At 38.0% G+C, this 15,475-nt stretch overlaps 1 protein-coding gene across 25 annotated transcripts in view; it reads left to right on the forward strand.

The window, feature by feature from the left end:
- The window catches only part of NRXN3 (neurexin 3), a 1,226,878-nt gene extending 1,219,315 nt beyond the window's left edge, over positions 1-7,563 (forward strand). For 20 of the 25 annotated variants that reach the window (XM_070931448.1, XM_070931449.1, XM_070931454.1 and 17 more), the window contains one exon: positions 7,262-7,563. In XM_070931448.1, the coding sequence (XP_070787549.1) occupies positions 7,262-7,563 (302 nt within the window). Of the gene's footprint in view, positions 1-6,637 lie in introns of all 25 variants that reach the window. The other 5 variants (XM_070931446.1, XM_070931447.1, XM_070931459.1 and 2 more) reach the window with 2 other exon arrangements.
- Positions 7,564-15,475: the final 7,912 nt, after the last annotated feature.

Here is a 15,475-nt window from a genome sequence, read left to right on the forward strand (position 1 = left end):
TAAATGGTGGTAACTTTCTTCATGAAAGATCATCAGTGGATTTCTTTAACTGTCAGGCTGTCAGGTGAGGCTTTCCACAATGGAAGAGAAAAGCCCATTCCTTGTGGGATAAGTTGTCAGCTTTAATTAATTAAGCTTGGAAAGAGATAAGGGAATATTAAAAATATTTAACTGCTAATGCAGGTTCTTATCAGCATCAGGTTTCCAGAAGCAAAAGGTGGCATTGTGGCTTTGAATATTTTATCCTGTTAGCGCATAAAGAGCTAACAAGAAAGCAAACTCTTGGAGGACTTTTTAAAAATGTCCTATACTTTTTTTCCCCCTGAAAAGAGGTTGAAAGAAAAGAATGAAAGTACAAGCTTCCATGTTTTTCTCTTTTAAAAGGGAAAATAATGATTCGAGCATTTTTTTTCCAAAAGTTTTTCTCCTAAAAGTTTATTTAAATTATAGTGAAAAGAAATAAACTTGTGAAATTCACTTCAGCTGACATTTAACGTTTTTCTATTTCACTTGGAAGGACAGAAGGAATGTTATGTGTTCCTGTGTATATTTATCATCATGCTTTATAGGAGACCTTATTGTTACAGTTGTCACTGTCTTCCTCCTGACAAGTCATAGGACTGTCTTTCTCAGGAAAGTGAAAAATAAGAGGATTCTCTAATTATCCCTCCATTGTTTTCTCCTCTCAATCTATTACTGGTCACTTGGTGCTCTATGCATTCCTGATCTGCCCACAAATTCTATTCAGTTCAGAAAGGCTCTCATTAAATTTTCAACACTCCATCTTTTCCAGTGTCAAAAAGGCCCTCACTGGAGATCAGCTCCAGAGGAGTGAATTATATATCTATAAATATACCCATAAAACAAAATAGAGGGTAGCCTTCAAAGCAAAAATAGACCTTTTATTTCCCCAGTGATATTGCTAATTTAAAGGAAAGCCCAAGTCTATCAAGCAAATGCCCCAGATTTTAAAATGCTAACTTTAAGAAATATGGAGTGTTGATTTCAAAAAGAAAAAAGAGAAGCAATTTTCACAGGAGCTCTTGGATGTTTGCATTACTAAAGATACCATTTGTCACCAGACACACCTCAATCCTCTCAGAATGGCTTCTTCATTGTATCTGTTTTATTTTTATCTGGACAAACAGAAGGTGATTTGGCATCATGAATGCAGCAGAAGCCATTATAAGTGCTGCATTCTCTTTCAAACCCCCACACTTTATTGTCACACAATAAATGTGTGTGTTGCCTTCTGCTGGAAACAAAAACTATCTAGGGAAAAGGAGGAGGCCAGATCTAAGTTTATTAGGTTGAACAATGTCTAGGTAGAGCAACACCTAGAAGTTTAAACAAATTAAATTTGGAACAGATGCAGATACACGGCTTGTCCCCACTTATATCACAGAGTCAACATCAGTGGTGGGCTGCTGCCGGTTCAGACCAGTTTAGGCGAACCGGTAGTTCTGACATGCCCTACCCACCCACCCTGGCGCTATCACATCCTATATAATTGCTGTGTTTTTGATGCCGTGCACATGTGCAGAAACTCACATTTTCGGTTCCAGCCAAACCGGTTGTTATAACCGGCAGCAGCCTACCACTGGCCAACATACCCTGGCAGTGTGCTTTCTCTATTTTGTCCTCATGACATTGCGTTCTCTCTTACCAATCATGAGTGAGACAGGCTTAAGTAATCCTTAACACTGGAATAAATATGTTAAAGAAGTTAAGATAGTTTTTACCATTGTTATCATATTGCCCAAGAGTAGCCTCAAGGTATGTAAAATTTGTTAGGCTTAGCTATTGATTACCTTGAGGTAAGTCAGGTGATGGGCATGGATACGGATTACAATGAGAATAGCCATCTTCAATTCAATCTAGCCCAAGAGTGTGCAACCATGGCAACTTTAAGACTTATAGACATGGGACTATGGGACATGAATATTGAAGTCCACAAGTCTTAAAGTTGCCAAGATTGGATACCTCTGGGTTACTCTAATCAAGGATGAATGCATATACTTCAGCTGAGGAGGAAACTCGCATTCTCTTCTATAAGAATTCCATTTTATGTAGGACTCTGGCCTGACTCTGCATTTTCTCTTGTTAGTCAAATGATTAAGGGTGCTACAATAGCCACTTCTTTCAAATATTACATTGTCTGACTTTGTTCTTTATTAATCCAGCAATTTTTAATTAGTAGCTTGATTCAGCTACTCAATATTTATGTGGGCTGCCTTTAGATTTTCTCGCTATTCCTTTGAGTTTGGGAATTCATATTCTGAATAAATAAGCAATAGGCAGAATAATGAGCAGAATAATAGGAACTGAACATATTAGATTGGTCAGTATAGATGAGTCACATGAAGTACATAAAAATGTATTGACAATACTTCTGAGGCCAGGAGGTAAACTGGTGCATTTGGCATTCATAAGCATTCCCCTTCCTAACCAAGTACTTGGAAATCACATCTCCCTTCTTACTATACATTTAACAAGGGTGTCAAACTGGTGGCCCACGGTCTGGATGCATCACACACAGGCCACACACACACCAGCTCCGCAAAGGGAAAAAAGTCATGAAATGTCACGTGACGGCAACGCGATGCCATGAGTTTGACACCCATGCCATACAAAGACCTGCATTAAAATGGGAATTTGAATAAGCTTCTATAGATATAGAGAATTCATTGGATCCTTAACCAAAACATAACATATGGAAAGCAAGTTTTGTGCAGTGGTGAAGATGGCAGCCTAGAAACCAGGAGATTGTGAATTCTAGTCCACCTTAAATATGAAAGCCGGCTGGATGACTTTAGGCCAGTCAACTCTCTCTCAGCCTAACTCACAACGCAGTGTTCTTGTGGAGAAAATTGGAGGAGGAAAGAGTATTAGATACGTTCATGAACTTGAGTTGCTATAAAGTAGAATAAAAATAAATAAATAATAAATTAAAAGAAAAATATTCAATTCAATATCTCCCAGCATCATTTTGGTCTTGGTTTCCTTGTCCTGAGTGCCTCTCAGTCCTTTGAGATAGTCCAGGCAGGAAGCCAAAAACATGAGTACAGGATGCAGTAACAGAATTTTGCAAGTCTGAAAGCATTTTTCCTGCTCCGCTCCCTTTACTTTCTAGAGCAGTAGTCTCCAACCTTGGCAACTTTAAGACTTGTGAATTTCAACTCCCAGAATTCCTCAGCCAGATTTGCTTCAATTCTAGGAGTTGAAATCCACAAGTCTTAAAGTTGCCAAGGTTGGAGACCCCTGATCTGGAGACTAAGGAGTCTCTTTTCCCTCTTCCCTCCTTTGGAGTCAGATTTTATATATCAGACCGTTTTATAGGCTATGACTATTTTTCTTGTTTCCCAAAGTTATTGTAGCCCATTACAGTTCCCCAGACATCATGAAAATCTCTTGAACTTGCCCCTGCTTTGGCTGCTATGATGTTACCAAATTTTATAAAATTACTTTTAGACATTCTTTCTCTACATTAGTGCAACTCCAATATTCTCCCCCACTCTGCCAACCTGAATTATTACGAAACTGGCCTCTCTTTTTTGCCTGTCAAGCTAGTTCTCTGACTGTAAGCATCAATGACAAGATAAAAGAAAAAATAGCTATTAATAATATAGCACACTGAAATGAAATCAACCGTTAAAATGAAATTTTTGATTTTTTAGATCAGAATCTTACAATCATCTTGTGATTAGAAAAAGATATATCCATGCACCTTACTGCAAAACAGCCAAGGTTTCCAAACTCTATTCTCAGTCTAAAAAAGAAGAGTTGTCTTTCCCACCAGCCTTGGGTAGGTGACATTTCGGCTGTGCGCTAAATTCTTTATAAAAATCAGAAAGTTTCATAACAAAGGCACTTCAGATGCTTTAGACAGGCAATTAAGAACTCACAATCTTAAAACTTCAATCCTAAATCACAGATGGCATAATTAAGGAGAGATAAATGCCATTATATAATGCTGGCTAAATTGCATTCTCAATAGACCTTGAATAATGCTCGGGAACTTTCAGGAGTCAAAACATTGCTTGATTCCATGTTAACTTTCCCTGTATATAAATGCCTGTATATAAATCTAAGGATCTAAACAAATGAGGGTACCAAGTTGACTTTTTCTGGTTCTGAAAGTTAAGGAGACCTAGAATTGATTAGTACATAGGGTGGGAAATTCCCAGAGCTGTAGACTAGACTGAAAAATTGAAAAATATTCCAGAAAACAATAGCAAGCCCCTTTGTAGTGCTATAGAATATGAGAAAACTACATGGATAGATTAATGAATTCACCAGCAGTGAAGCTCAAATGAAAGAAAATGACTTTTTGGCAAATTGAGAAAGTTTGTCAATTCTTAACAATAGACTAACTATCTGGGCAGCAATGAAAATCAAAAAGAGATAATAATAGGTTGAAACAATAGCAGCAATTAAATGAAATAATTGCTCAGTATAGGAAGATTCAAACAAGAACCTCCACTGTTAAGAACTAAGCTTTTCCAGCAGTTCCAAAATAGCTTCTTTGTATATGATTACTGCATTTTCAGCAAGGAAAAATATACGTTCTCTTTGGAAACAATACCATTTGCTTTATAGACTATTTCTAGTTGGATTTAAATATTTTGAACTAGGAAGGCTCAGTTATGTACTGAGTGACATACTGGGTATATCTCCTTCCCTCTCAAAAAACAATATTATGTAAATCATGTCATTACTGCACACCCAACCAATTAAGGTTACTGAGAATTTAGTGCCTTTGAATCAGTGGAGCAAGTTAATTGAGAATAGCTTAACATACAGTACATTTGTTTCAGTTGAATTTTATTGATGATACTAGGTTGGGGTGTCGAATTTGCATTGGTTACAAGTATTTCAAATCAGGGGTGGGTTTAAAAATTTTAGCTGGGGTTCTCTGCCCGGTTGCTGGGTAGGCATGGCCATGGTGGGCCATGCCTAGTTGGCTTCCTGCACCATGACATGGGGGAGCGTTTTTGCCCTCCCTGGTCTCCGGAGGTTTTCCTTGAGCCTTCAGGAGGGTGAAAATGGCCTTCCCAAGGCTCCGGAGGCCCTCTGGAGGCCGGTAATGGGCCTGTTTCCGTCCTTCCTGAACTTCCGGTAGGCCTGTTTTTCACCCTCCCCAAGCCTCCATGCATGCCCTGCCCTTACCTGCATCCAAAGTGGGCCACGTGGGGACTCCTGGGAGGGGTGGGGTGGGAGGGGCCAGCCAGGAGTGGGATTTGGGGGTTCTCCGAACTGCACAGAATCTTAGCTAGAGATTCTCCCGAACCCCTGCGAACTCCAGCAGCCCACCCCTGTTCCAAATTAAGATCTCCTTGCTTGGTCAAAGGTTTTGCAGAAATCAAGATATAGCGCATCTGGTAATCACCACATGCTGCTTTCAGATCAATCCCTTTATGATCCACACAAGAATCTGCCAGGACATTTTTATCATTCCCTGGAAGCTTCTTTTTCCTTTTTTTGGCCCATCTGATTTAAATCCATTTTCTAGGATTTTTCAAGCTATTTCATAAAACTTTGGTCAGACAGTTGAATTCCTTTAATGTCTTAGGATGCAGTTCATTCTGAAGATTTAAATTTATTTGAAGTATATAGGTATTGCTGATTATTTTTTGGTCACTCTTAAAGATCAATCTTGCCCCTTTACCTTCTTCTAACAATTTATTAGTACACACACTCTTTTCTTCAACAATAATATCCAACATATCCAACAAATTCTATGCAGCCCTGATTATGAAAGAAGTAGCAGCGATGGTAGAAGAATTTCCATTTGGCTACATGGAGCATTTTTAAATGGATGCAACCTTCCAGGTTCTTGGGAGATGTGAATGGACATTTTATTTGACTAATTGCAGTTATTTGAGTTACACACTGATCTTAAAGTGCACCTGATTGGTATCTTTTTGTTTGCTTCTTCACTTGATCAATTCTAAATTTTAAAAGTGAGATAGCCTTTTAATGGCCTGAGTTGTGATATAGTTAACCTTAAAATAGCTTGGGTGTAAACAAGGCTCAGTTCATATTTGTATTGGGATCTTTTCAGACTCCAAAGACTATTGGATAGACAAGAAAATTAACAGATGTCCCCAAATAGGCCAATATCAAGCTTCTTCTGTAATGCTGCTAATAAATTGCACAGATATGTTCATGGAGTCTCCAAGAAGTTAGCATGAGTGGAGGGACATTTTACTTTTAAAATCTTTCATATGTTGGGAATTAAAACAAAAGCGTGAAGATAATTCTAACTAACTAGCTATTATAATGAAACATGCATTTACTGAAAAGTCTTCAAATATTACATTGAACAGAAGAAATATATGATGTTAGTTAGTATTCAGCAAGTCAGTCTGAGAGTATCTTCAACAACCAATTAAATACATCCTGTCTTTGAAAAGTTGCAAGGGAGGGAAACTGCATCCAAATATTGGGGGAGGGGAGTATATTTACAAAAATGTAGAGCCCTTTTGTTGAGAGAGAAACTGCTAGTTTCATGCAGCTGTCCACATATATGTGCAGGTTTATACACTCAGGTTTTGAGACAGGTGAGGTGAATATCACATCTTGCATTGCATTCAAGATGAACTAACCTTTTCCTTTTTTCTTTTCTTCTGTCCAGGAGGTGAATTAGTTATCCCTCTTCTTGTAGAAGACCCTTTAGATATCCCTCCTATTACTACTCGTGCACCTTTCATTACACTCCCCACTACCTTCCGTCCCCTCCTCACCATTATTGAGACCACCAAAGATTCCCTGTCCATGACCTCTGAGGCGGGGTTACCTTGCTTGTCGGACCAAGGCAGCGATGGTTGTGATGATGATGGCTTGGTGATATCTGGGTATGGCTCAGGGGAAACTTTTGACTCTAACCTACCCCCTACTGATGATGAAGATTTTTACACCACCTTCTCCTTGGTAACAGATAAAAGTCTTTCCACTTCAATCTTCGAAGGTGGCTACAAAGCACACGCACCCAAGTGGGAAGCCAAGGACTTTAGACCTAACAAAGTCTCCGAAACTGGTAGGACTACTATCACAGCTTTGTCCCCTGAGCTGATCCGCTCCACAGCTTCGTCCTCGACTGGGATGGTGCCCAAATTGCCAGCTGGCAACATGAATAACCGTGACCTCAAACCCCAGCCTGATATAGTCTTGCTTCCGTTGCCCACTGCCTATGAGCTAGACAGCACAAAACTGAAGAGCCCGCTAATAACTTCCCCCATGTTCCGTAATGTGCCCACAGCAAACCCCACGGAGCCAGGAATCAGACGGGTTCCGGGGGCCTCAGAGGTGGTCCGTGAGTCGAGCAGCACAACGGGAATGGTCGTCGGCATTGTAGCTGCTGCTGCCCTCTGCATCCTGATCCTCCTGTATGCCATGTACAAGTACAGGAACAGGGACGAAGGGTCCTATCAGGTGGATGAGACGCGTAACTACATCAGCAACTCAGCCCAGAGCAATGGCACGCTCATGAAGGAGAAGCAGCAGAGTTCAAAGAGCGGCCACAAGAAACAGAAAAACAAGGACAAAGAATATTATGTTTAAAAACAAAAAAATATATTTATATATAAATATATAAATATTGAATGAGCTATAACTGAACCAAAACTGTTGCAGCCAACGAGATTGGGAGAAACCGTCTGCGGTTTAAAACCAATGTTGAGCATAAACATTTCAGTCGTTGACTGCTAAGTTTTCAAATCACTGCTTGGAGTCCCCAAACTCTGCCCTCCTGTATTATAAAGCACATATAGTGTTCAGAAGAAGGCCTCCCCAGCATATCCATGTTGGCAGACTTAAAAGCCTTCCGAGTTCCTCCTCAGCTGAACTGTTCTGCAAGGGCAGAAGACTTCACGGCTTACTTGTTTCGTATCGCCAAGTGAGTCTTTAATGATGTTCACAATCTTTGACTGTACTCTATTTTTTTTCAGTTTATTATTTTAAAAAATAACAAAAAAAAAACAGAAAAAGAAAAAAAGTGGAAATGTTAGAAACAAAACAGAACAACTGATCTGGCCATGTCCAGCCTGAGTATCATTTTTCAAGATGTGAGGGGGAAAGAAATAGTAATACTAATAATAAAAAATGGTTTGGGGTTTTCATTATATTTTTTGTCTGAGTTTTTTTCATTTTCTGTGAGAGGTTTTGGGAGAATGAGCCAGGACATAAGTCAAGAAGAAATCTTGGGGAAAATATACTAAATAAAGACTGTTGCCATATATGAACTCAAGTTCTATCCACAGTGTTTGCTCTACATATCAGGTTGTGTTGTCTCTTGAATCTGTTGTCTGCAGTAAGTTGTTAACATAAAAAAGAAAGGTGAGGAAGAGGCAGTGATGGTGATCATGCCGAAAATGATGGTCATGAGAAATTGAACAATCCCAGATACTGGCTCTAGTTATTTGTAAGCAAAGTCATAAGAGAATAACAGTTTCTTCTTTGACTAGAAACCCCTAGCCATGACTGACTACCATTTGCTCAACTATGGGGAAAAAACAACAACATCAAAATCAAACCAAAAGTAATTATTTCCAATTGAATAGTCCAAGCATAAATAAGGGAGCCATTGTCTGGTTCTTTGGCTGAGGACATTGTATGAATGCAAAGAGTAGTGATCAACTGAATAAAGTCTTTAGAAAGATTATGGAGTTTGTCTTGTGACAAAAACACATGTCACACAAGCCAAAAAATGTCACGGAGGAATTCAAAATAGGGACTGTGCTTTAAAAACAAAACCAAACCATGATGGTATGTTTCATATGTAACAATTTAATTTTGTAGATTGACATTTCTGATTCGCTGTCCTTCCATTTGCCCTATGCTCCCTATCCCTTGACTTTTATATGAAAGAAGATAAATTTAAAAAGTCCTTATGACACACAGAAAAAATAAAGGAGCTTATTAATAGTATAATATATATATAAATAAATAAATATAAATATATATATATATATACAGACACAGATATATTTATCATGGTATGTTTGATGGGATGACTGGAACTGAAATGCTGTTAAAATCTTAATATGAAATGAGACTGTTGTAAAGAAAAAATGTTTTTACAAAACAGCAAAAATCTAAATTTTAAAAATGTGAACAGAGTGTGCATTTTAACCTTGTCACAGTTACCTGTGTCAAAAAGAAAAACAATTTTCAGATAAGAATAATTTTTTGTTTATATATTTTACTACATTTTTTTTTTTTTGGCTGGTGTAATTTCTAGATGGGTACCCTAATGTACATAAAATGCTCTGAGATTTCATTGAGTTGTTGATTATATTCAGTGTACTTAATTGTTGGATTGTTTCTTTTTCTTTCTTTTTTTTAATCTCTTCCATTTTTTTTAAAGAGCAATTTACTGTACAGTAAAAATAATCAACTGGTGTTTTCTGGCCACAAATATCATGTGCAAAAAATAACAATAATAAATAAAATCAAACAAGGAAGACAGCGAGATTGATAGAAACAGGGAAAACATAAAACTTAGAGGACTCTGGCAAATTTAAAAAAAATGTACAATTTTCCTGTGTACAGATGAAATCTAATCAGCTGTTTAGGTTTAGAAATCTACTCTTGCTGGTGTTTATAAGTCGCATGAATCTTTGAAGACGTGTTATCTAATGCACACACGCACATGGGAACAATAAAAAGAAGGCAGCCTTCTCATATGCTTTGAGAAGAGGCTTACCTGGCTAACAAATCTTTTTGGTGTGTGTGAGGTTTGTTTTGTTTTCTTTGGTTTAATTTTTAATTTTTTTACACTACAACAGAGTAAGAAAGAAAGAAAGAGAGAGAGAAAGACTGGTTTTTAAAAGGTGAAAGAATGACTTTCAACAGCCTCACTGGCCAAACATATATGGAGTTGATTATATCTTGATGTCTGTAAAAGATTGCTGCTGTTCTTGGAGTCTTGTGAAATGATTTTCTGCTTTTTTCTTTTTCTTTAGGAAAACCCACTTTTCTTTTCTTCTCTCTGTTTGTTTGGGACAGATTTTGGGGAACATGTGCATTTCTGTCTGGAAGCTTCTCTCATTTCACTATTATTTTCTGAACAGAACTGTGAAGATTTTTGTTAACGTTATTGTGCTGTTATCTCTCACTTTTGTTTCCTTTCTTCTCTCCATCCTTTCTTTTTTTTCCCCGATTCTTTTCTTTTCATAATTGCCTTTTTGTTCAAGAATATGCTTAGCAATAAAATGTTCTTCCCAAAGCCCTGTTGTTGCTGTGACTTTCTGTCCAAAGAGAGAAGGGATTTTCCTTTTTCTTAAGAGATTTGGGTTATAAGAATACTTGAGCTAATTTAACAAGTTTGTTCTGCAAGAGAGCTTAGTGGGGGGGAAAAGATGCAGGATTGTCACATTTTTAACTTCACAACAAACCTTGGACTAAATTAGTCAGTGAGCTTTCTGGGCTAACGACTTCAATCTTTATACCCATTTATACCCACTCTATACTCTAAACCAGAGGTCCCCAAACCCCAGGCTGCGGCCCACCACCGGGCCGAGGCCTATTCGGAACTGGGTCCCACAAGCAGGAGGTCCATATGCACACATGCGCGTGAGCTTGATTTGCACAAGTGGCAGACCAGCACCCATGCACATGCGAGCACAGCTCAACTTGCATAAGTTGAGCTGCGTAGACATGCACGTTCGTACCAGCCCGCTGCTCGCGTTGAAGTTGAGCTGCAGGTGCACCTGCATACTGGGCCGGTTCTCCCCTCGCTCCCTGGGCAGCAAAGCTTGGGGGCCACTGCTCTAAACCAATGGATCACACTTTTGCTCATATTGTTTGGTTTATGAACAATATCTGGTTCTCAGATACTAGTATATAATAAAAACCAGGAGGGTTTTGTTAATTTGCTCATTTATTGATTGTTTGGATGTGCAAATTTATCAATCGGTTTTCTAGGCATCATTAAAAAAAAATCCTCAGAATAAAAATATGTAAGACTTTTAAACTCCAGTAAAAAAAAAAAAAACAACCCGAAGACAGAAAGAAAAAGCAAAGTCAGCACGATAAAAGTAGTCTTTTTAAAAACTAATTTATCAAATTTAGGCACTGCCCCATCTCATTCTTAGAGTTTAAAGAAAAGGTTGATAAAATAGAAGAATACATGATGTAATATTGATGTAATATTGATGTAATATTGATGCAATGCATCCAGCCAGCCAGCCAAAAAAAAGAAAGCTGTTCAAGTGATTACAAGAACAGAGACTTTAAAAACCTCTGTATTGAAGGCTTAGTATTGAAAGCAAATTGAAAAACTATACACTTAAAGAAAATATACAATACATGTGAAGATTCTGAAAATGATTTTGGGGTAAATGGAAGGATGGTGCCATGTTCCCAATCTGTTACTTGTTTTATAGCCCTCAAATCAAGCCAGCAGTCTTGATAACATTGCCACAGTCATCATTCTATACCAGTTGTTGTCAACTCTGTTTTGGGCAATTCTAGGAATGATCCAAATAGTCATCAAAAGATCCAGAAGTGCTGCAGCCAATATCCAGAAAGGAGGAATGTGGATCACCAGCCTAAATTGTTAAAAGTCACATCATACAGTAAAGCCTTTTTCAGCTGCTAATGACTGTGATCGGGTTTTCAAAATTGTTCTCAAAGAGGTGAAGTTGATTCTTCATGGCAGTGCAGTTGCTTCAGAAATAGTTTGAATGTTGCTCATTTAGTCTGAATAACTAACAGTGATCGTTTTTTTCTTGTCTGGGTCAACTCTTTGAGCTTCCTTCAGTCTATTCCAGGAGCTTCGTCTTCTTGCAAAAACAAGTAGGCTGCATGTCCTACTGATTTTTTTTTTTTTAATTTGATTTATATGCCACCCTTCTCCGGAGACTCAGGGCGGCTTACAATGCGTTAAGCAATAGCCTTCATTCTTTTGTATATTTTATACAAAGTCAGCTTATTGCCCCCACAAACTGGGTCCTCATTTCACCTACCTTAGAAAGGATGGAAGGCTGAGTCAACCTTGAGCCTTGGAGAGATTCGAACCAGCAGAAATTGCAGGCAGCTGTGTTAATAACAGGGTGCACTGATTGATGAAACTACCCATTTCATGTGGATGCTAAATTCACATGGGAAAAGGAGGCTGACAGGAAGAATTCCATAGGACCACAAAGTGAAATTGCCACATAGAAGGAAAATGCCATTATTCTAAACAGCACAAAATTTGCATGCTGAAGGTCCCCAGTCTGAGTCTTTCCTCTTCCCTGCAAATCTAGGATCAGACAATATCAAATTATAAATTATTAAGTTTGGGAGTCATGAATAAAATAGCCTAAAATGGTTTAAGATTAGAAATATAAGGAAAGTATGATTCAATCAGATGCAGTTTCATGACATTTTTCTTAATGTCTTGATGCTGCAAAAAGAGAGATGGCTGTCAGGATCATGCATGCATTTTCCAACTAACACCACCCAGAAGCACAAGAATGAATCTTGCTGTGAACTTGGAAAAGAGCCTTTACTTTTGAGTGATGTGCTGGAGAAATTTGCTGAACTTCTCGTGGCTACAGTGCTGACTGTGTCTTGGTTACAAGATGGCCAAGGAGTATGTATATTGGTTGCTTGTCTTTCATTCCCCAGTTACCTCTTAGCTATATGAATTTACTTGGCTTTGTATTTGTACCTGCACTCAGCCCATGCAGCCATGAGAGACAGTTGAGTAATGGAATAATTGTCAGGGCAAATAATGACAGCAAGAACAAGAATAATAATAAGGACCCGGCCTTCATTGCATTTTATAGGAGCAAAATTGGCCAAACCACCATAAAAATTTGAGAAAAAGAGTGTGTTTTACAAATATTGGAAGAAGACCTTATTCTGTCTTCCTTTCCCACTCAATGTGTATTTTAAATTATTCTCATTTTTTTGGGAAATAATATCTGAGTTGTAAAAACTGGATCACCACTAGATAGCAGTAAAGACATGCAAAAAACTCTAATTCTTTGCTGCCACTTTCTGGCTATCTGGATTTTTGCAGTCCAAATCTGGTAGCACATATAGAACAGGAATTCTGTTGTTGGTTTTTTGTTTTGTTTTGTTTTGTTTTGTTGTTGTTCTTTCCACTGCACATACACCAAGATGTGAAAAACAAAGTTCATAAGCACTTTGCTTTCACCAATAATGCAGTCCAGTGAAAGCAATTGGAACCCAAGAAAAATTGGAGAATGTATATAGAATTAATTTCCATAGTGGCAATCTATCTGAAAGGCTATCCCAAAGGTGCTTTTTCAAGAGGTAACTGGACTTACTTGTTTTTCTTTGAAGACGTTTCGCTTCTCATCAAAGAAGATTCTTCAGCTCTGACTGGATGGTAGGAAATGAAAAGATTTACGGTATATTCCTTGCAGACTAGCTGGTCTTTTGCATTCTTTTAGACAGTCATTGAGGACACTTGAGGATTTGTCTGTGTCCTCAGAGTTACCTGAATAGTGCAAATGGGTGTGGAGCCTTCTTGGAACTGCTGTTGTGGAGCTGTGCTTTCTGTAAGATGTTTTCTGCTCTGTGTCCCTTCACAGCAGTGATGGGCTGTTACCGGTTCTCCCCGATTTTTGCGAACCGGTAGTGGAAATTTTGAGTAGTTCGGAGAACCGGTAAATACCACCTCTGCCTTGCCCCACCCCCCAATCTATTTGCTGCCTCCTGCCTCCCAGCTGATTGGCTAGAAAGAAAAAATCAGGGCTCATTTGACAAAGAAGAGAAAAAAAACAAGACACCGTTGCTTTAAATTGAGAAGCCAAGAAGCCTCCCAACTGATCGGCTAGAAGGAAAAAATCAGGACTTGCTTCTCAGCCAGGAGATCACTTGGCAAAGAAGAAGGAAGAAGGGGGGGGGGGAAAGACGCCGTCACTTTAAATTGACAAGCCAAGAAGCAGCTGCTGGAAGGAGCGGCCTCAACAAATCTCTAAAAGAATGCAAATGACCAACTGTTTTCAAGTAATATACACTCTTCCATTCCCCACCATCCAGTGAGAGCTGAAGAAGCTTCTTGGATGAAAAGCAAAATGTCTTCAAAGAAAAACAAGAAAGCTGAGTTTCCTCTTGAAAAAGCACCTTTGGAACAACCATGACTTGAATAACTGAGAATCTCCATGGATATCTGAAAGGCTGTAGATTTTCCAGTTATGTTGGATTTCACTTTCTATATTACTCCAGCCGGACATGTCTTCATGTTCTGTGCATCAATGTGAATCAATTAATATAAAAGAGGTTTGAACTTTCAAAGAAAACTATTTCTAACTACCTCCAACAAATTACCATTTACCTTGGACAAAGAGACTCAGTCTCAAGTCTTGTCAATAGAAAAACCCTAATTCTAAAAGGGTGAATTTACTGGATGCCAATCTGTGGACTAAATCCCCAGATGAATCTATGGATTGACTATCTGCTCACAAACTCTATTATGGTAAAATCTGTCATTTATTTGCTTATCATGATATCTTGATAATAATATTCTTCTGATGCCTCTGTAAAAGCAAGCAGATCAATTCCTATATAACAGAACATATGAATATAAATCTGATTCCAGTTATAGTAATATTTGAAATCTATTGAAGATCATCTCAATTATTCAAGGCATTCAGGTCTCTTAGAATTGGAGAACAGAGAGAACAGGATGCGGCGATAAGAAAGCTATAATATGCCATAAAAAGGCAAGAATACCAACTGTGAATGTTTATAGATTTTGAAACAAATCACTTCAATGAATAATTGCTCATCAGGGATAGCGGTTCTGTTTCCTGTTCAATTAGTTTTCTGTTTGGAGATCTTTCCAAAATGAAGGCTGATATTAAACAGCAAAATCTTTTCGCCCAACCTCTGTTTTCTTATTTTGTTTGCATGCAGCTGTAGCCCAGGTCTTCATAAATTTTCAAAGTGAGACTCCCATACGTAATTCCTCCTGTGAGCCAAATCAATTAGGTTTAATTTAGGCAATTCAAGGTGTGAATTTATTTTCTGCTACAAATGCCAAGAAATATATTATAAACAGTTTACTATAGTTATAAAATCCTTAAAGTTGTTTGAAGCAGTTAACTTAAAAGTTTACGTCATGAATTAATTATAGTTACATTCACTCATAGAAAAGTAAAATATTTTTAAATGAAAAATGTAGTTTTAGGGTTTCAGGTTGTGTGTGTGTGTGTGTATGTGTGTGTGTGTGTAGTACAACTGGAATAATCTTAGAAAGAATATTCTTCCTATAGAAGTTAAATCATCACACCTTAGGCATGAAAACCAGCTAGGTGACTGGGCCAATTACTCTCTCTCCCCTCTCCTCAACAGGGTTGTCCTTGTGGGGAAAATAGAAAGAAGAAGCTGTACTAGAGATGTTCACCACCTTGAGTTATTTATAAAAATAATAAATGCAAGAAATAAATGGTATAAATAAATAATAAATCAATGGTACAGGCCATTCACCATCTCTGTATAACATTGCTTTTAT

Source organism: Pituophis catenifer, unplaced genomic scaffold (genome assembly GCF_029215685.1).
Source record: "Pituophis catenifer annectens isolate HBS135680 unplaced genomic scaffold, rPitCat1.0.hap2 SCAF_1, whole genome shotgun sequence".
Taxonomy (NCBI): Eukaryota; Metazoa; Chordata; class Lepidosauria; order Squamata; family Colubridae; genus Pituophis; species Pituophis catenifer.